At 38.3% G+C, this 21,597-nt stretch overlaps 1 protein-coding gene across 1 annotated transcript in view; it reads right to left on the bottom strand.

Annotated features, from left to right (window-relative positions):
• Window positions 1-21,597, bottom strand: part of MCF2 (MCF.2 cell line derived transforming sequence) — a 117,853-nt gene that overhangs the window by 50,604 nt on the left and 45,652 nt on the right. Inside the window, exons 5-14 of the mRNA XM_043459816.1 lie at window positions 16,292-16,411; window positions 15,358-15,474; window positions 13,761-13,910; window positions 12,824-12,957; window positions 12,403-12,517; window positions 9,658-9,777; window positions 7,405-7,596; window positions 7,123-7,235; window positions 2,943-3,229; window positions 1,402-1,449 (exon numbers count right to left, since the gene is read on the bottom strand). Coding sequence (XP_043315751.1) covers window positions 1,402-1,449; window positions 2,943-3,229; window positions 7,123-7,235; window positions 7,405-7,596; window positions 9,658-9,777; window positions 12,403-12,517; window positions 12,824-12,957; window positions 13,761-13,910; window positions 15,358-15,474; window positions 16,292-16,411 — 1,396 coding nt within the window. The remainder of the gene's footprint in view (window positions 1-1,401; window positions 1,450-2,942; window positions 3,230-7,122; window positions 7,236-7,404; window positions 7,597-9,657; window positions 9,778-12,402; window positions 12,518-12,823; window positions 12,958-13,760; window positions 13,911-15,357; window positions 15,475-16,291; window positions 16,412-21,597) is intronic.

The following is a 21,597-nucleotide window of genomic DNA, read 5'->3' as shown; positions in this document are numbered from 1 at the left end:
ACACATATGTATATGTCTGTGTATATATATATAGTTCTTGAGCACCTATACTGTCTGCTAAGCTCTGTGTCTGGTACTGGAGCTACAAACATGAACTGAGCTTACATTCTAGCAAAAGAAACACAAAACAGGCAATTATGCTAAAGCTAGGAAGACATGAAGAGGGGCTTGTTATCCCATAGTATAACACCTGACCAAACTGGGGTGCAGGAGAGGAGGAGAGGCAGGAAGGAAGAACTTACCTTAAGGAAGAGAAGAGAACACTAGCTGTAAAGTCCAAAGGGCAAGACAGCTAGGGGCATTTAAGAAGGGAAAGTGGGAAACTGGGAGACTGCTATAGTTGTCAAGGCAACAGATGGGTGTTAGCTTGGATTAGGAAAGTGGCAGTGAGGGCTAGCAGGGCGGATTTGAAGAAGTGGATTTTTGACTGATTAGAGGTGGGGATGAGTGAGAAAGAGGAGCAGAAAAAATAGCATCCTTTTGGGGTATGCTGAGATTGAGCTGCCAATAGGAAATTCAAGGAGGCAAATTATAAATACAGACTCTGAAGTCTAGGAGAAAGATCTAGACTAGAGCTACAGGTTTAGAAGCTCAAACCATTTTACCTCTCACACACGATGTTCTTCCATAACTTCCCTCTATATGAAATATTAATTCAGCAAAATATTTATTACATTTTTCTAGGTGCCAGACACAGTGCTAGATACAAGATTCTACTTGATGCAAATTAACAAAGATAAACAAAAACAACAACAACAAAAAAACAGTTTGACTTATTTTATAAAAAAAAAAATGAACATTTCTGTGTTTATTTGACCAAATCCCATATTTTTTGACCAAATCTTATATATTTGACTTAGCAATGAAAAGTCTTGAAGAATTATTTGGACCTGATTGTTATAATTTCCATTACTCACAGACCAAGTAGGTAAAATGAACAGTGTTTGTAGCATAAATGATGCTCTAATTTAATTTAGGAACCATGATGGATAACTGACATAATCCATCCATGTCATTTATTCAGTAGGCTGCCGTACTCCTCATAAATACCTTAGGCAAATCCAAGCTACTCCCAACAAATAGGCTTACTGTGGGTGACACAGTCTCTAAAATGAAAGCAAATTTATTTTAACAAATTTAAGTTAAAAGTCAATTGTTTTTCTTGTTTTTGTCTTACAAGTGGTCATCTGATAAAAAAGAATAATCCACTTTTTATATAGTTATTTTCCAATATAAGTTTAATACTGAGAGACTAATGGATGCTTATTATGAAACAAATGAAAAAGTTAACCTTAAGCAGAATGTGAGAAGGAACTGCTGCTGGTTTTAGGTGCCAAACTGATTTTTCACATGTACACAAATTCAGAAAATGTACTGACAAAAAGTAATAAAGATGGGTACCTTTTGAAAAAAGTTTACATGCTTGAAAGAAAGAATATCCAACTCCCACTGCAGAAAGAAAGTGTAATGCCATTAAATAAGAATATCGGAAAGAAAAAGAATGAAACAACACAAAACAAAATGAACTTTTAGTGACTAAGGCCTTGAACTGGTCTTGGGCAGTCTTTTCAGAGCTCTGTTCCTCAACCCTTCAGAGGAGTTGAGCTTTTAGAGAACCATAAAGCAAGAGGCCTTCATCAGAGGGAAGGAATAGTCTAGTTTATTGAGTATTTTTAAATATTCTAAATTTTTTTAACTTTGTCTTCAGTAGGTATTTCACTTTGAAATCAATAGGCATTATTATTCCTATTTTATAGACAAACAAAACAAGGCAAAATCAACAAAAGAGGTTAAGTGAACTGTCCCTGGTCACACACCCCATGAATGGAGCCAGAAATATAACTGAGCTCTGCTTTCTGCTTAGGAATATCAACCTATTCTATTTTTATTCTCATAGCTGTTGGTTTTGATCCCCTATTGGTTTTTATTCTTATTCTTTTTTCCTAGTATCTTCTTAGTATTATTCATTTATGGGCAATGCTTACAGTTTTATTTGTGAGTATATTTTTATATTTAATAACCATTAACTATATGACTTTTATAATCTTAGCCTAGTTACCTGCTTTCATCACTTGGTTTTAACCTGATCTCTGCTGGAGCTGAGCTGGATTTTTATATTCATTATGCCTGGCTCAGGCCTTCTCTGATTTTCAAAGCAGTTCCCATATATTAATGAAGTCTCTGATTTACTCAGATCAAAGAGATGGAATTTAGGCCCACCTTCACAAACTTAACTAACTTAGGGCCCCAAAGACCAAACTACTTTCCCCTAAGGGGCCCCAGAGGCAGCTCAAGGAAAACCTTGGAGCAATAGTCATCTTATTTCCAGAATAGCTCAATACCACAGAGAGTATAATTATTTTATCCCACAGAACTTAGAAAATAGAAATAAGTATTACATGTTTAAAATAGTCTACAAAGATTAAAACAAGTAAATGAACTCCATAACAGTTAATTACTAGCAAAATTATTTGATTTACCTGTACCTGTTTAGAAAAGGCAATCTATTTGATTATCTAAGCCATTCACTTATTAGAATCCTATAAGAACCAAATAATAATTTATCCCTATAAGTGGTAAATGCATGTATGTATATATTAGTTTTATATGCTTCCTTGCACCTGCTGAAGAAAAGGGTGAATTGTTTGTGAGTTTGATGCTAGTATAAAGTTCATATTCACTGCAAAATTGGGAAATTCAGCCCAGATTTTCATCATCCTATACTATATATACTATATTACTACTCTGCTTAATTATCATATGATAATCTCTATCATGACTCCTGCCTTCTGCAATACAATTTGCACATGACCAAGGATGCTTAAAAAACACAATTCCTATTTCTCAGGATTGAAGAATGAGTTCAGTATTTACATTAAAAGTAACAAAGTAAACAACAGCAAGAAGAAGAGAGAGAGAAAGGGGAATGTAAGATATTCTACCTTCTGTAGGTGAAAAAAATGGTGCTCTAGATCTGACCAAATTGTCAGAAGCAGGTACGACGAACGGAATCGGCCTCACATGCTTATCTGTCAGGTTTCTGAAACCGGCCTGTTGGTTCTCAAATATACTTCGGATGTTTTCAAGCTTGAGTTGGATGGTCTGCATTTGAACCTGCAGGTTGCATAAGTAATCTATGAAATATTTTCTGAAATGGGGGTCATTACAAATCCTATTACATTTCTCAGTCTCAGACAGATGCAAAATTAATTTAGACTTTAATATAGAACTAGAAGAAATTTAGGAAAATAATAGGGAACAGATTAAGGCATTATTTCATATGGTTACAAAACCAGAAGGTCTCAACCAAAACAACTTGAAGAAGAAATTTATCAAGCAGTCATGAAATAAGTCAGTCACTGAATAAGGTGATTTACCCTTTATTGGCTGAAAGGGAATAACAGCTAGAAAAGAGGGCGTGTTGAGCACAAGAAAGCTACTAAGTTAAGCGCTGTCACAGTAGTTTGTTATGTTTTAGCCTGCAGGACATTCTATAGTTCACCATGTTATACTGGGTTGGTCAAAAAGTTCATTTGGGTTTTTCTGTAAGATGGTATGGAAAAACTGGAATGAACTTTTTCTCTAACTCAGTAAAAGGCTCCTCAGAGACACTGATGGATAATGTACCCTTCTGGCCCTCCTAGATGATTTGAGGCAGCAAGAGTTAGGCTTCGTTGCTTCTAAAGTCACTTGGTTATTGCCAAGGCCATGTTTCTGATCTTCTGCAGCATGCCCCTAAGATCTGAGGCTAAACATGGATTTAGATACTATTCTAAACTTTAGAGTCAATGAGACATTTTAGCAGCAAATAGCATCACAGATGCTCTTATCTATAATGTGGAGAGAGAGTTTGATGGCAGCTGCAAGGGGGTGGTGCTGAACTAACCTAAGCTCTCTACCCAGCTTCTACTGCTCCCCATTCCCCAGGTAGACCCATATCCTTCCTTTATCACTTTATCCTCAAACTGAGTGGGAAAGCCAGATCTGTGTCTAACAGGGCATCTTCTGGTGGTCACTGCAGCAGGAAGGAAAGATGTTCGGGGTAGACTATTCTTGATATAGGCCCAATATCCTATGACAGCTTTGGGCGTTTCTCTAAGGATGCACAAGAAAATATATGTGAAAGCTGCTAGTAGGTGAAAAGAGTTTAAAAGTAATGCAGTCATGGGACTTCCCTGGTGATCCAGTGGTTAAGATTTTGTACTCCCACTGCAGGGTGCATAGGTTCAATCCCTGGTGGAAGAACTAACATGCCACATGCCATTCAGCCAAAAAAAAATGTTTTTAATTAAAAATAATTAAAAGCTCAAAAAGGAAATTCAGTTCAGTTTGTTTCAGTCGCTCAGTTGTGTCTGCCTCTTTGCAACCTTGTGGACTACAGCATGCCAGGCTTCCCTGTCCATCACCAACTCCTGGAGCTTACTCAAACTCATGTCCATTGAGTTGGTGAAGACATCCACCCATCTCATCCTCTGTCATCTCCTTCTCCTCTGTCTTCAGTCTTTCCCAGCATCAGGGTCTTTTCCAATGAGTCAGCACTTCGCATTAGGTGGCTGAAGTATTGGAGTTTCAGCTTCAGCATCAATCCTTCCAATGAATATTCAGGACTGATTTCCTTTAGGATTGACTGATTTGATCTCCTTGCAGTCCAAGGGACTCTCAAGAGTCTTCCCCAACACCACAGTTCAAAAGCATCAATTCTTTTGAAACAAGCATTGAAACATGTATATTATCTAGGGTGAAACAGATCACCAGCCCAGGCTGGATGCATGAGACGAGTACTCAGGCCTGGTGCACTGGGAAGACCTAGAGGAATCAAGTGGAGAGGGAGGTGGGAAGGGGGATTGGGATGCGGAATACTTGTAAATCCATGGTTGATTCATGTCAATGTATGATGAAAACCACTACAATATTGTAAAGTAATTAGCCTCCAACTAATAAAAATAAATGAAAACCAAAAAAAGCATCAGTTCTTCAGTGCTTAACTTTCTTTATGGTCCAACTCTCACATCCATACATGACTACTGCAAAAACCATAGCTTTGCCAAGATGGACCTTTCAGGGTAAAGGATTATCTCCGCTTTTTAATATGCTGTCTAGTTTTGTCATAACTTTTCTCCCAAGGAGCAAGTGTCTTTTAATTTCATGGCTGCAGTCACCATCTGCAGTGATTTTGAAGCCCAAGAAAATAGTCTGTCACTGTTTCCATTGTTTCCCCATATATTTGCCATGAAGTGATGGGACCGGATGCCACGATCTTTGTTTTTCGAATGTTGAGTTTTAAGCCAGCTTTTTCACTCTCCTCTTTCACTTTCATCAAGAGGCTCTTTAGTTCTTCTTTGCTTTCCACCATAAGGGTGGTGTCATCTGCATATCTGAAGTTATTGATATTTTTGCCTGCAATCTTGATTCCAGCTTGTGCTTCATCCAGTCCAGTATTTCACATGATGTGCTCTGCATATAAGTTAAATAAGCATGATGACAATATACAGCCTTGACATACTCCTTCCCCAATTTGGAACCAGGCCATTGCTCCATGTCTGGTTCTAACTGTTGCCTTTTGACCTGTATACAGATTTCTCAGGAGCCTGGTATTCCCATCTCTTTAAGAATTTTCCAGTTTGTTGTGATCCACAGGGTCAAAGGCTTTTGCATAGTCAATGAAGCAGAAGTAGATGTTTTTCTGGAATTTTCTTGCTTTTTCTATGATCCAACGATGTTGGCAATTTGATCTCGAATTCCTCTGCCTTTTCTAAATCCAGCTTGAACATTTGGAAATTCTCGGTTCATGTACTGTTGAAGCCCAGCTTGGAGAATTTTGAGCATTACTTTGCTAGTGTGTGAGATGAGTGAGATCGTGCAGTAGTTTGAACATTCTTTGGCACTGGATTTCTTTGGGAATGAAAACTGACCTTTTCCAGTCCCATGGCCACTGCTGAGTTTTCCAAATTTGCAGGCATATTGAGTGCAGCACTTTTACAGCATTAGGATTTTAAATAGTTCAACTGGAATTCCATCACCTCCACTAGCTTTGTTCGTAGTGATGTTTCCTAACGCCCACTTGACTTCACATTCCAGGATGCCTGGCTCTAGATGAGTGACCACACCATCATTGTTATGTGGGTCATGAAGATCTTTTTTGTATAGTTCTTCTGTGTATTCTCGCTACCTCTTCTTAATATTTTCTGCTTCTGTTAGGTCCCTACCATTTCTGTCCTTTATTGTGCCCATCTTTGCATGAAATGTTCCCTTGGTATCTCTAAATTTCTTGAAGAGATTTCTAGTCTTTCCCATTCTCTTGTTTTTGCTTTTTTAACTTTTTTTTTTTTTTTTTTTTTTTTTTTGGAACTATAGCTGATTTACAATGTTGTACTAATTTCTGCTGTACAGAGAAGTGATTCAATTATACATATGTATATATACACATTCTTTTTCATGTCCTTTTCCATTATGGTGTATCACAGGATATTGAATATAGTTCCCTGTGCTATAGAGTAGAACTTTGTTGTTTATCCATCCTACATGTAATAGTTTGTATCTGCTCACCCCAATCTCCTACTCCATCCCTCCATGACCCACCTCCTCCTTGGCAACCAGAAGTCTCTTCTCTATATCTCCACAGGTACTTCAGAGGCACAGCCAAGGATGGGAGGCCCTGCACTCATTTCATAACAAGGAATTCATTCTGAAGCAGGAGTCTAACCATTCTCTCAACACCAGCTGCACGTTCTTTCCCAAAAATCAATAACTGAAATATGAAATTCTTTGCAAAATCTCAAGTGTAATAAAAATGCATGATGATTGCCTAGCACAAAGAAAAAGTTTCCTTGACAGAGAAGATGTACAGATAAGAATGCTCATGTTCAGATCCAATGCCTATATGTGATACCCTATTTTACATTCCACTGCCATGATCAAAACTTCTCTTCACCGCCTAATCATCAAAGGGGTCAGACTCTATTCCATGGAGGAACAGTTTCTAATCACTGTTTGTTGTTAGAACAGTTTCTAATCACTGTTGTTCATAGTTACATTGCTGTAACTATGAAATGTGGAATGAGAGTCAGGCTTGAGCAAAATGCCCGCATGGTTTTTCAAAGTGTTCTAATTGCAAACTGTCACCAGAGCAGAGGCCTCAGAGATAAACCTAAAATAGAGAGGAAGCCATCACCACCACCATGCCCATATTCAGAACAGGGGCCAAAATCCTTACAATCCTGGACCAGCCGTGAATACTGCAAAGTGGATGAATGAAATAGGCATAATCAAACTCAGTTCTTCAGACTTCTTACAAATCTAATAACAAAGCTATGCCAGACCCTTGCCCTATAGCATCTGAGAAGGACTCAGGTAGAAAAAAATATAATTTCTCTTTCAGAAATGCACCATGTCCCGTGACATTACCTGCTGTAGGAGTTTATGCATTTTAAAGGTCCTGCTGAGCTGTATCCGTTTGGTTCTGATCTCATTTACCAAAATATCAGAAAGGTAACGTAGTTCATTGCACCTCTGACAGATCAAATCCAGGGCATAATGGTGACTTGCTGCGAGTCTGTGTCCATGTATTATTACGAACCGGGCCTTCGCTAACAGGTCCTGATTTTAAGAAAGAAGGAAAATAATAACTGCAAGATGTCCATCTGAATAGAGGGGGAGAAAACATAATTAAAAAGGAAATTGGTTGAGCCAGGGAGAAATATTGCCAAGTATACGGTTTGATGTCATACTTCTGCCAGCTGAAAAAAAGCTTCCAGTTAGAGTCATTAGCTATACGTGCATGTGCATGCTAAGTTGCTTCAGTTGTGTCCTACTCTTTGCAAGCCCATGGACTGTAGCCCACCATGCTCCTCTATCCATGGGATTCTCCAGGCAAGAATACTGGAGTGAGTTGCCATGCCCTCCTCCAAGGGGATCTTCCCGACCCAGGGACTGAACCTGTGTCTCTTATGTCTCCTGCATTGTAGGCAGGTTATTTACCACTAGCGCCACCTGAAAAGCCTAATGTCATTAGCTATGGCAGCGGTGTTATCAGAAGCTCATGCACTTCTGATCACAGAAACAGAAAATTAACCAGCCCACCCAGAAGGTGGATGAGATTTGCTCCTCCTGGGAGGTACAGATTTAGAACAGAACCAAATATAATCAATGAGATGCAAACCAGCCAAGTGAAAGCTAAGGGATTTCATATCACCTCAGCCATGGAAATCCTGTTAGATCTAGTTGGCATCTACTTGAGGACTTGACAGATTGAAGAGACCACCACAGGGTTTCCCTGTCAAAAAGGAACTCAAAGCTTATTCTCCATTCTAACTACTGACTGCCGCACCCCAGTGTTGTGACTGAAACATAAAATTTACCATCTTATCCATTTTGAAGTGTACAGTTAAGCAGTGTTGAGTGTATTCACGTTGTTTTGCAAGATGAAAAAGATCTGGAGATGTGTTACACAGCAATGCAGATACACTCAATACTGTTGAACCATACACTTCAAAATGGTTAAGATGGTGAATTATATTTTGAGTGTCTTACCACAATTAAAACTAAAAATTATTCAAAACAAAACACAACAAAATGAAAACAAAACAAAAACAGACAAAAAATTCGAAGCTCCAAAGCCAGTTTGCCTTCTCTTTTTCTCCAAACCAAAGAGATCTGGAAGTTGCCCCATGATAACAAAGATCTACAAGTACAATTCTAGAACTGGGCACCACAACCACTGCCTCTCAATTTTGTTTTTAGATGCTTATGGTACCGAGAAATCGATTTATTTGTTGAGAATACACTTTGAAAGGGCTTCCTCGGTGGCTCAGCTGGTAAAGTATCTGCCTGTCATTCAGGAGACCTGGGTTTGATCCCTGGGTTGGGAAGGTCCCCTGGAGAACGGAACGGCTGCCCACTCCAGTATTCTGGCCTGGAGAATTCCACGGACTGTATAGTCCATGGGGTCGCAGAGTGTCAGACACGACTGAGCTACTTTCACCTTTTCACCTTAAAAACAATAGCCTCACTCTCACATACAAGACAGGAAAGCAAAGCTAGACTGTGTTGAGTGTTAAAGTCTTGAGTCCAAGCTTTAAGACCAGCAGAATAAATGACAGCTGGCTCTCGTGAGTACTTATGCTTTATGTCCATATATCCTAGGTACTGTGCTAAGTGTTTTATCCACAGCATCCAAATAATTCCTAATAATCACTCTGCAAAGTAGGTCATCACATCCCCAATTTATAGATAAGGACACAGAGTCTTAGAAAACTTAATCAGTTTACCCAGGGCCACACAGCTGGTAAGGCTAAATAGACCTATCTATATTAATCTGTGTTTGATTCAGCTGCATATATCAAATGATGGTTATTTAAGGAATTATATTTTTAAGGTTTCCATCATTTCCAAATACCAAATAGCATTCTTGATAGACATTTTTCTAGCTTTTTCAAAATGATGTATGCTCTTGTTCCTATGGATGGGCCTGAAACAGTTATAACTAGATGAGATGTCTGCAAGGTCCCACACTTAACAGAATAGACAAATATTGCTGAGCCAATTCTACAGACTGTTGTTACAAGAGACTAGTCATAATAAGGGTTTATACTACCAAAAGACATCAAAATATAACTATTATACTCCTTAGATACACTGCATATCTAAATATAATCTTACCTGAGAATTTTCATCCAAGTTTTCCAACTTTTTAATTTTTTGTTTCACTTGAGCTATAGTCCCTGTTACATCTGCCAACTCCGCTTGTTGGTTTAGTATAAATTCAGCTTCACTCACAAGCTAAAAATAGGGGAGGAGAAAAAGTCTTCAAAGCATGCAAATTATTAAGCCTTTTCACCTAATAATCAAGCTTTGTAGTAAATGCTATTAAGAACCTCGACACGGAAAATTCACACATATGGAAAATGTTTTCAGCTCTCTTATTCACAGAAATCAATATAATCTGTTAAAATTTAACCTGCTAGACATCAGTGTGCACTGATGATTTATAAAAGATCACTATGTACATGTGACGGCATTTGTATGTGGACATGTATAGAGGTATACATACGTGCATATACATGCACATATATTCCCTAGCTGTATGGTGAGTGGCTCTAGAAACAAAGACCCTTCAGTAGCAATGAGCACACCTAATACCCAGACCTTGGTTTTGAATATCATTTTCCAGAAAAAGAAATTGGGGCTTCATAGGAAATTGGCTGATTCCAGGGCTGAGGCAGAATAGGAATAAGATGAGCTTGGAACATCTCTTTATGCCCAAAACTAAAGAACTGATAAAAATGTTTGGGCATGTCACAAGGACACAACAGCCAGGTGGAAACAACAGAACGGTCAAGGACATTAATGAATTAAAAGCTAGGAAGCCCTAAGCCCAATAAGTAGATAAATACTGTACTAAAGGGCATTCTTGACAGACATTTTTCTAGCATCTTCAAAATGACTTGTGCTCTTGTTCCTATTGGTGGGCCTGAAACAGCTACAACCCCATGACATATCTACATGAAAAATCAGCATTTCACAACTATCATAGTAAAGATTGGTTGGAACAAGAATCATCAACTAATGATAAACTGATGAAGAATTTTTGATGAGGAACAATATAATTGCATGGCCTTAAATTTCCTCCCCACATATTGGGTTGGCCAAAAAGTTCATTTGGGTTTTTCCGTAACATCTTCCAGGAAAACCTGAATGAACCTTTGGCCAACCCAATATTTCCTACCAGTTGCAAGGGCAGGATGGAAGTAACTGTAGTATGAAGAAATTCAACAGCACCCTGACAGGGTGACCAAAACGCTCCAAAGGACACATCACTTATGTGGTATTCTTGCCGGTCATATGTAGGTTAATCCAATCATGAGACAATGTCAGACAAACTCAAAATGGTGAACATTTTATTTTAAAAACGACTGTATTTTTCCAAAATGTCAGTATCATAAAAGACAAAGAAAGGCTATGAAAACATTAGAGATTAAAGGAGACTAAAGACACATGACAATTTAATGCAATACCTGACCCTCTAGACTAGATCCTGTGCTGAGGCAGGAAAATGATATAAAGGACATGATCGAGTCAATTGAGAAAATTGGAATACTGATTGCAGATAATAGAAAAGTATCACATTATTCGTAAATGTACAAAATATGACCACTGTACTGTGATTGTGCAAGAAAATATTATGCAAGAAAATATTCCTATTCTGAGTGTTCAAGAGGATCTCAGTTTGAGAATATTCAAGTTTTTTCTTGCAAGTTTAAATTTCCACATAAGCTTTTATTTAGTTAAATGCCTAAATATTCAGAACCTATCTGCTATGAACCTATCAGAGCCTATGTCACTATGAGAGACAGATCGCGTCAGTGAGATTTGGACCCACGATCAGAGGCAACAATGACTTCACAGAACAGACTATAACCACAGGATGAAATGTAACCTGGAGGCAAATTAACATATAAGTAGAGGCACAATGGGTTTGTTCAGGGAAAGTAATGTTGCTGCATGTGTTTTGTTGGAGAGGAGGGACAGACATAAATATCTGGAAGGCCCAAGAGCAATTTGACCTATTCTTTCTTTAAGAAAAGTTTTACTGAGAGCCTGACACTTCAAAATCTGAATCACCAGAGGGAAAAGGCTGGTAATAACTGAGCCCTGGGTCCCCTCCCCGCAACTGATTTGGCTAGAACAAATGGAATACTAGGCAAGTCTGCCACTCATGGGCAGAAACAGGCTGACCACATGTAAGAGAGAGAAGTGACTTTTCCTTGGATCCCTGGGAAAATACTATGACAGAGACTGGTAGAAGCATGGAGGCTGACTATAAAGGGAAAGGAAAATGAAGCTATGTCTCTTGACCATATAGGATGGATTTTCCAGAAGGACAGAACTAGAATATACTTATAACCTTTTAAATAATGTATAATTGAACACAATTTAATCTCATCCATCAGGCTCTTTATAGAAATAAGTCACTGAATCAGAAAAAAATGTTTTGTTAGATCATATTAAATATGGTCAGCATAGGTAGATGGTAGTTTAAAAGTCATGAAGGAAGTTAGTATTATTCCCTTGGCAGATTACCCATAGTCTGAAAGTATTTTATATCTAAAATACATTTGAATATCAAACATCAATGGAGACAGCAACTTTACCCCTGTCATCTATGTTAGCCCCTTAAGAGCTTTCCCATAAGAAATGAGTCTGAGCCAGAGAAGTATAAGTGTTGGCATTTTCATAGCTGTTTCTTCATTCTAAGTCAAAGTGCACTCACACTTGCCTCCTTTTCACCTCTCTGAGGGTATACATGAGCATTCTGCATCTTGTGAGACTGTGTTTCTGATGATCAAGGAGTAAGAATCTCCAACGTAACGAAAGAAACTGTACCCAAGAAAAGTTTTAACTGACCTCTTGAAAATCCTGCTCAAACTTCCAGAGTTGCAGATACTGCTCCATTTTTAGCTGGTGTTTCTCCCAAAATCCATCAAAAGCTATTTCCATATCATGTACTTGAGTCAGCAATCTTAACAAAGCAAAATCATCATTAAACCAATGATTTGTGTTGCAGGTAGGTAGATAACCCTAGTTTGGATGTTAAGAATTATAGGCAAAGTCACAGCCCATGACATTTGGTCCAGGTAGAGACTATCAATGTCCACAGAATCTCCCCTATGAGCAAACTAATCTCTATGGAGCAACACGGGGAGGAGTTCTCAGCTTGATTGCCAGAGGTCCAGGAATACTTTTGCAGGTTAACAGGTAGCTGCAAAAATATATAATTCCCTTTCAAAAGTATAAGTAACTCTAAACCCCAAAGAATACTACTCACTTATTAATAGTTTGCCAGTCACCACTAGTCTGCTGATGATTTTCAAGTCTTGAACTCACAGCACCCTCGGCATCAGGCACTTCCAGATTTGTTAGCAGAATTTTTCCTTCTTTGGTTACAGCTGTGATATCCTTCTGTACAAAGGCAAAACAGGAAGTGTCAGCCTGCTGGGCACCTATTCTGAATGAGCTGGGTAGAAGGCAGCATACAGCAGCAGATGCAGAATAGAATAGTTCTAGCACAGCCTTTGCTTTCATCACTGAAAAATCAAGAACTACCTCAGTACCATGGAATCCAAAAGCTGCAAGGATCTCCAAGAAGCCTCTGCCTATTGAGACAGATTTACAGTCACCAATTTTATAGGCAGAAGTACGCCAAGGCTCAGTTTGTAGCTTCCTCTCACTAGAAGAAAGTTCTAATTTAATATGGAAGCAACCTAAGCATCCATCAACAGATGACTGGATAAAGAAGATATGGTATACATATACACACACACACACACACACAATGGAATACTACTCAGCCATTAAAAAAGAATAGAATCTTGCCATTTGCAACAACATGGATGGACTGGGAGGGTATTATGCTAAGTGAAATAAGTCAGACAGAGAAAGACAAATACCATATGATGTCACTTATATGTGGTATCTAAAAAGTAAAACCAACTAGTGAAAAAAGAAACAGATAGAGAACTAGTGGTTACGGACAGGGAGAGGGAAGCGGGAGGGGTACCATTTCAAAAAAAGGGCCACTTAAATTCAACATATCCAGGACATCCTCCTCTTGTACTCCTCTTTTTTTAATATTGTGCTTTACACCATATAAATATCTCTTTCTGTCTCCCTACCCAGCTATCTGTATAAAATAGACACTCAACACCTCTCTATCAAAAGAAAGACCATGGAAAATTTTGGTTTGTCTCCCCTATCAGACATACCTTTAACAGGTGGTACCTTTCAGCACGAATTGCAAGAATTTCTTCTATTGCAGGAATGTCACCTGGTAGTTCTGACTCGGCCAGTTCAGTTCCAAAGGACTGTAACATCTGAGCTGTATCTTTCACTGTGAGGGCAAAATTTTCTATAGCCTGCAAAGAGCCCATGCATGATTCTCTTAATTCTGTGGTAACTTGGCCAGCATATCAAAACCTAGACCAGCAACTATATTAACTTTCATTTAGATATGACAGCAAAGACATATACTATGACATCTCCTCTGCAAGGAAAGTTGGCATTGGCCTTGACAATGAACCTTAACTTTGCATCTAAGCCCCTAAGAAACTTAGTGAGGTGAAGAGACCTCTTGAATATCTAAACATCTGTACTTATTTCTCAAACAATGATGAAAACTATTTCTTAAATATGCCATGTACTGAGTAATTGTTTTATTATCTGGCAAAACTTTGTGTTTTCCTTATTCTATTTAATTTTGTAATTGCACAATTGTTTTATAATAACTACTTCTGAAGAGACATGAGAACATCAAAGCCACTTTATTATCATTTATGAGCAAATGCTAGCATTTGATGGACTAAGATGACAGAGGAACATTAGTCACAATAATTCATTTCAAGTTCTGGAGAAGATTTGAAATTGTGACCCCAAAGGCTCTGCTGCCCTAAAATGTCAAGTAAGGTTTGGTTGTTCATTTTGTTTCCAAAATCAGTGACTTAGAGAAAGAAAGACAACATTTAGAGACCATATAAACCCTCTGTTTACCATGTAACTGAAGGCGTCTGCTCTTTTATTTTTAGCTTTCTAGGTTATTAAAGGCAAGATACTGCTTATTTTGACGACTCACTTTCATACGCATGAACAGGACTGCTGAATGAAAATAAAGATGAGGAAAATAAAATCCTGATTTAAGTAAATATCATTATTTCCTTCAGAAGGGTTCCCATACCTCTGGAATTAGAAGACCCTTATATGACAAATTCACCCTAGTGAGGCACAGAGCCCTTGCCTATCCATACATTTCTAGAACAGAAGGCATTTTTGCTACAAATTTAACTGCCCCCAGGAGAATCACTAGACTGATGAGATTAATAAGATGACTCTCATTTTCTGAGAGCAAGCCATAGGCCAGGCAGTATCAAACATGGTGCATCTGTAATCTCATTTAATCTTCTCAATAACCCAATGAGATAGAGTCTTATTCTTCCCACTGTATAGTTGGAAAAACTGAGGCTGAGAGAGCTTTTACAACTTGCACAAAGTTATATCGATAAAAATTAGCAGTGCTAAGATTTGAACCCAAACCCTTGGTTTCTTCAAGTTACTACATGGCCACAGGAGAGGGTGGGCAGAGTAGGGTCTCCTTATTCCCTAGGCCTCTCATTTAAATGCCATCCTCAGTGACTCTTCATCATTTCTAGATATTTCCTAAGCAAGAAAATCAAGATGTTGAATTATATGTTTTTGAAAAATAGGAACCCTAGAAATCTGTTTTCCCCAGGAAAGAAAAAAAACTTCTAGAACTAGATTTCAAAGCTAACACGAACTACAGGCTCTACAGTAAGGGCAAAAGAGACATACATTTCTGAAGGTGATCCATTCACTGTGGCAGTACTGCAAGGTGCCGCCTAACTCAGTGGTTAACTGCTTGTCATCAATGTACGTCAGCAAATCACTAACTGAGCTCAGCATAACAACCTATACAAATAAGCGAGAAAGATACCGTTAACTGCCCTTCATGGCACTCCTCCACACAGCCAACAGTACAATGAACTTTAGCATTCATTTAGCAGAAATTTATCTTTTATAAATGGTTCTAACAATTCTCTCCTGTACATCCCCACACACATGGATACACTACCTTCCCTCAGGGAATAATAGTTTTCATTTACAAAATATTTCTCTGTAAAATGAAAGTAATCTCCATAGAAACCCAAACACCTGATTCTCTCTGACCTAAAAATTTTGCACTGTCCATGGTCAACCTTCTGAAAGAATGTTAAGCCCACGACAAAGGAAGGGCTTTCTGTAGTAAATTATAATTTATCATGAGGGAATCTTTGCAAAAGTAGCAAAATTTATGAGCACCCTTATTCCCAACACTAAAAGTGTATAAAAATATCTTCTGGAAAAAAAATGCTACTCTGAACTGCTCAGGATGTAAGTTCATGGGAGGTCAAAAACATAAAACACACATTCATTTTATTCTCTAAAAATAAAATGTCCTGATTTTATGCACACACACAAATACACACACACACACACACACACATATAAAACATATGGGACTTAACATCTTTTTTCAAAACAAACTGCTTTGTTACAAATTGACTAATCTTTTCCTTTATTTTAACAGTAGGGGCAGAAGACTTTAAGGCATTTTGAATTTACATTTTTGGAAGACAAATTCTAAATTTTTTTTCTTTTACATGCGCTTGTGACCACATGTAGAATAACAACATGATACAAATTCTTCATGAGAAAGGGTCAAAACACTTAAATAATATATTCTTACCGGTAATTTGAGCATGAAATCTTCCTGACTAAATCGAAATCCAATGTCTGTGAAAGTTCGTTGGAGAAAACTGGTGGGACGAAGGACCAAAACCAAGTGCAAGTTCCCAGGGAATGAAGACTATAGGGAAAAAACAGCACAGGAAAAAAGAAAAAAAACTGTCAAAACATGCACTCGAGTCAGCACATGGCAAAAAATATATAATGAAAGAAAACAAATTCTAAAGTCATAAAAACCACTGAAAAGATAAAACTTAAAAAATGGATGTTGATAACATCTTAAAACACGAAAATAGAAATGAAATGAATGTAAGGTCATCAGGTCAGATCCTTGCAGTGCTTGTGGCCTGGAATTTTCTCACACTGAAGTCAATCCCACATTATGAAGAATTATATTCTTAAGCTTCATTTTAAACGTGGTTGTTTTTGTACTTAAATTGTTTTTAATCCTTGCAAAACAGAATCAGGAGGCAGGTTTCTAGGATAGCCCTAAAAGCCTAAAGGGAGCTGAAATACTGAAACCTGCAGTAAACAATGGAAGAAAACCATTTTGTGGACTTGTATTTTTATTTCACCCAAGAGACATTCACCAAATATCTTCTACATGTTTCCTCCACATATTTAAGTGAATGATTATCAGGCACTGTTAGCATTCAGTGTTCACCAATTAATAATGTACAGTCTCAACCCAGCTTGCAAGAAAATGACAGTCTAGAGTCCATTAGCATCATTTACTCTATAGCATGATAAGTTGACAAATGAAACAAGGGAATTAGAATAACATACAACAGGAAGGGGTAACACAGAGCATCCTAGACCTAAGAATGTCAAAAAGGTCTTGCCTAAAGAGGAATAAAGTGGATCAGACTGTTTTTCTGGTGCATCCATGTTTCCCAACTTCTTAGAATACTGGCACATAGAAGGTGGTCAAGAAGTAACTGTTAAATGAAAGAGTGCAAAAGACAAGGAGGAGCCTAAGGAAAATTCACAAGGGCTGGAATAATATGGCCTGATATAAGTAATAAGGCACCACATTCAAATGCTTACTGTATGCCAAGTATTTTGCTAACATTATTACAGTTCCTCTTCATTACAATCCTGCAAAGTAGTTAGGAAATCCGCTTTTACAAATAAAGTGAGGCTCAGAGAGTTTAAGTATAACTTGGCTCAACTGGTGAAGTATGAATTGGTACCCAAGTCTGTATTACATCAAGAGGTCCCAGTCAGGAAAGCTAGAGGAAGATGCTGCTGCGGGGTGGAGAGATGTAGTCACCAGAAATGGTGCTAGAAAGATGAGCAGGATCTAGACCAGGAAAGACCTTGGGTCTTTTCCTGGATGCAAGGGGGAGACTCTTAAGGGTTTTTAAGTAGCAGAGCAGCATAATTAGATTTGCATTTTAGGAGGATCACTTTGGCTTTGGGAATGGACTCGATATGGACAAGAATGGAAGCAAACAGATGAGTTTGCATGCTGGAACAGTCATCCAAGTGAGGGATGATGAGTTTCTGAACTGGAGCAACAACAGCAGGGAAAAGGGTAGAATTTAGGAGGTATAATGTGCAAAGTACGATAACTCGATATGTCTGATGAGAAAAGAAAGACTATGACAGTCAATTTCCAGATTTCTGGCTTGAGTAACTAACTGGGTAAATGGTACAACCCTCATTGACATGGGAACACAAGAGAAGCAGGCTTTCAGGAGGGGGATAAGATACTGATTCTTATCCCTGGACCTATTGGGTTGTAAGGGTCAGCAGGACAACCAGATGATGTCTATCAGACAAATGGATGTACAAGGGAGGAGGGAAAGAAGCCTAGACTGGGAATATAGAGTTGGGAGTCATCAGCCTCAAAAGAGCAGATTGAAGCATAATAAAGCAAAATATGCTCAAAATGCTTTAAATACAGTCATCTTTCAGGAATGCTGAAATATTAATAATGGAACAAAACTACAAAAGAAAAATTAATAAGATACTGTGGGGTCAGATATATATGGGAAGTCTATACTTTCTACTGTGAACCTAAATCTGCTCTAAACAACACAGTCTATTTTTTAAAAAAGAGTAACTTTCATAGAGGGATAAAACCTAGACTCTGAAATGACATTCAAAAGTGGAATTTTTTTAAATTCAATTTGAGATGGTGATAAAAACATAAACAAGTGGCAATGACAACTAAAGCGAGGGAAAGAGAACTGAGTGTGACACAAATAGGAAAAAGAAAGGAGCATAAGCTTAAATCAGTAAATTAAACAATGATTACAAACAGACACAAATTGGGATGGCTATCCAACTGATCACTCCTCTAGGGGGCCATGTCTGCACTACCCTCTCTTCCCATGAGATTCTACATCCCCTCCCCACCAAATTCCTATGTTGAAACTTAAGCCACAATATGAAGGTATTTGGTGGTGGAGTGGGTGGTCAGGAGATGATGAGGTCACGAGGGTGGAGCCCTCATGAATGGGATTAGTGCCCTTAAGAAAGAGACCCCAGAGAGCTCCTTCACCCCTTCAGCCATGTGAGGACACAGAAAAGATGGCCATCTATGAAGCAGGAAGTGAGCTCTCACCAGATACAGAATCTGCCAGCACCCTGACCTTGGGCTTCAGACTCTAGAACTGTGAGAAGTAAATTCTGTTGTTTATAAGTCACACAGTCTATGGTATTCTGTTATAGCAGCCCATAAAGACTAAGACAGTCTCTTATTAATCTTAATATTGTTCCTAATGAGAACTGTTATCTTTCTACATGACCTTGCCCTCCTAACACACAATGATTTGTCATGGGATGAAAATCTGATGTAAGCAGAATCCAAGTCTCACACTAGCATTTTTTGAACTAGCACTAAGGGAAGGAAACTTTGAGGGTGCAGTTCCAGGGCCGCTGGTAGCCATGACCCCTACAGCCAGAGGAAGCTTATTTCAAAGAACAAAGAAAACAAGTATAGAGAACTGGCAGTAGAGACAGAATCCCAATGATACTGTATACCCTACTGTCTATTATGTTGTTTTTCAGTTGCTAAGTCGTGTCTAACTCTTTGTGACCTCATGGACTGCAGCACATCAGGCTTCCTTGTTCTTCACTGTCTATTATGTACAAATGTCTATTTTAGTTTATGCTAAGAATGGTACAATACTTCCCATAGTTGTTATAAAAATTAAAAGAAAGAATAAATATAAAGCTATTTTGTCAACCCTAAAAAAACTAATAAGATAGGTTTTTTTTAATTTACTTTGGGTTCTTGGACTTAAGGACAAGTAGACTTAGACAAAAGGTTTTTCAGGCTATGGGTAAAGGCTTGCTTAAGGGGAAACTCGGACAGGGACTTGTGAGAACTGGACCTATTTCTAGACTGAGAGCACTAATTCTATTTCTACCCTGAAATATTCAGTTTAGGAGTTAAGTCTTTCCTTCTTCACATGGGCAAATTACCAGTATTAGTATTATACTTAACTGTCTTGACTCAACTTATTTTTTCACTTTTAAATGGAATCAAGGGGCTACCTTGATTACCAAATGGCTCAGTGGTGAAGAATCCGTCTGCCAATGCAGGAGACACAGATTCAATCCCTGGTCCAGGAAGATCCCACATGTCGTGTGCCACAACTGTTGAGTCTGTGCTCTAGAACCCGGGAGGCACAACTACTGAACCCACGTGTCACAACTACTGAAGCCCATGCCTGTGCTCCACTGTGAAGCACCTAGAGCCTGTGCTCCGCAACAAGAGATGCCACTGCAATGAGAAACCCACACACCTCAGTGAAGAGTAGGCCTCACTCACTGCAACTAGAGAGTAGCCCAAGCAGCAATAAAGACTCACTGCAACAATAAATAAATAAATAAATGGAATGGAAAGCACCCTACTTTTGCCAACACTTAAAGCACTCTTATTTTTATTCTTTCATGGACTCTAGGTTGATATGGTTTCATTGTCTTTTTCTCTCTGACTTTCCTTAGTGTCATATTCTCTGGTATTGCATTAGAAATCTCTAGATGTGAGACCCCAGGGTGACCAACTTAAAGCCTAGAATACTCGCCCCCCTCCAAAACTGAGGGTGGGGGTAGGGGAGGATACTACAGGAACAGAGAAGACCATGTGGTAACTCTCTGCCCAAGGTCAGGCCCTGGTCTCTATCCTGCCACTCCTAGGAGAACAAGGCTGTCCCAGCAGTCAGGCCCCTGATCACACAATAGGGGACAAAGCAGAAAAGAAAGAGACGCAGAATCACTGTCCACAGAATCCATGGGGAAGAGAGTTCAGGCAGGGTTTGTGGGTGTTCAGCTGCTCCTAAGTCAGGGATTTCATGTTGGTTGCTTTATTAAATCAGTTATTCTATTTGATAAAATAGTTAGTTATAAACATTGAAAGCTGAATAAAATGCTTCTAAAAATATTTCTACATTCTAATCAGATCATTCTTAAGTAAAACTTCCTGATTATTTTATCATACCTTCTCCTCCCTTAATTCCTTCAAAATGTTCAGTGATTTGCTTATCACAAAAAGCCTACTAAATTTGCATTTCTAAAGAAAAAGCACTATCAAGGATGAACACTTCATTTATTGCCTGTATAATCACATTTGCAATGTTGTTCATTATATGATAATTTTAGAATCTTTACTGAGCCGCCATGCAAATCTTCCTAGAATACATGGATCCATTAAACTGATAGCTACTCTCAAATCTAAGCCATTTGAAGGAATAAATAACTTGTAGGCAACAGCTATTATTTAGTAGGCAAAACTACTAAACAACTGGATGGCACTCAAACAGTTCATTTGATTTGTCAGAGTTACATTTTTTAGAAAACTAAATTATACAGTTCAGACCAAGTATATTGTTTCTATCCCTCATGTCCACTAGATCCCATGTATGAATCAGATACACTTGACTTTTTGATCCCAGTCCCACTCACTTATCCCAGATTTAAATAAGTGACTGCCAAACTAATTGCAGTAAATCCACAACTTCATATGAATGACTTTTCATAGCTTCTCTCCAGCAAATACATACACACACACACACACACATATATATATACACATGTCCATAAATTTATATGTCTTCAGGGCCTCTCAAAGTCTTAAGGCAGGGACAGGAGATTGGCTCAATGGCCATGGGTTGGAGTGTTGCTTTTTATTGAGTGACTACTATGAAAATTTTCCTCATTGTGAGCATTACTATGACATTATGCTAAGTATTTATCTGCAGTAGATTCTGTTTTTACCCTCATTTCACAACTGGAGGAATTGAGTGTAGTAGGCAGAATAAAGGTTCCCCAAAGATGTCTACATCCTAATCCCTG

This window comes from Cervus canadensis, chromosome X (genome assembly GCF_019320065.1).
Source record: "Cervus canadensis isolate Bull #8, Minnesota chromosome X, ASM1932006v1, whole genome shotgun sequence".
Lineage (NCBI taxonomy): Eukaryota > Metazoa > Chordata > Mammalia > Artiodactyla > Cervidae > Cervus > Cervus canadensis.
This window is presented reverse-complemented; position numbering and strand designations above follow the sequence as displayed.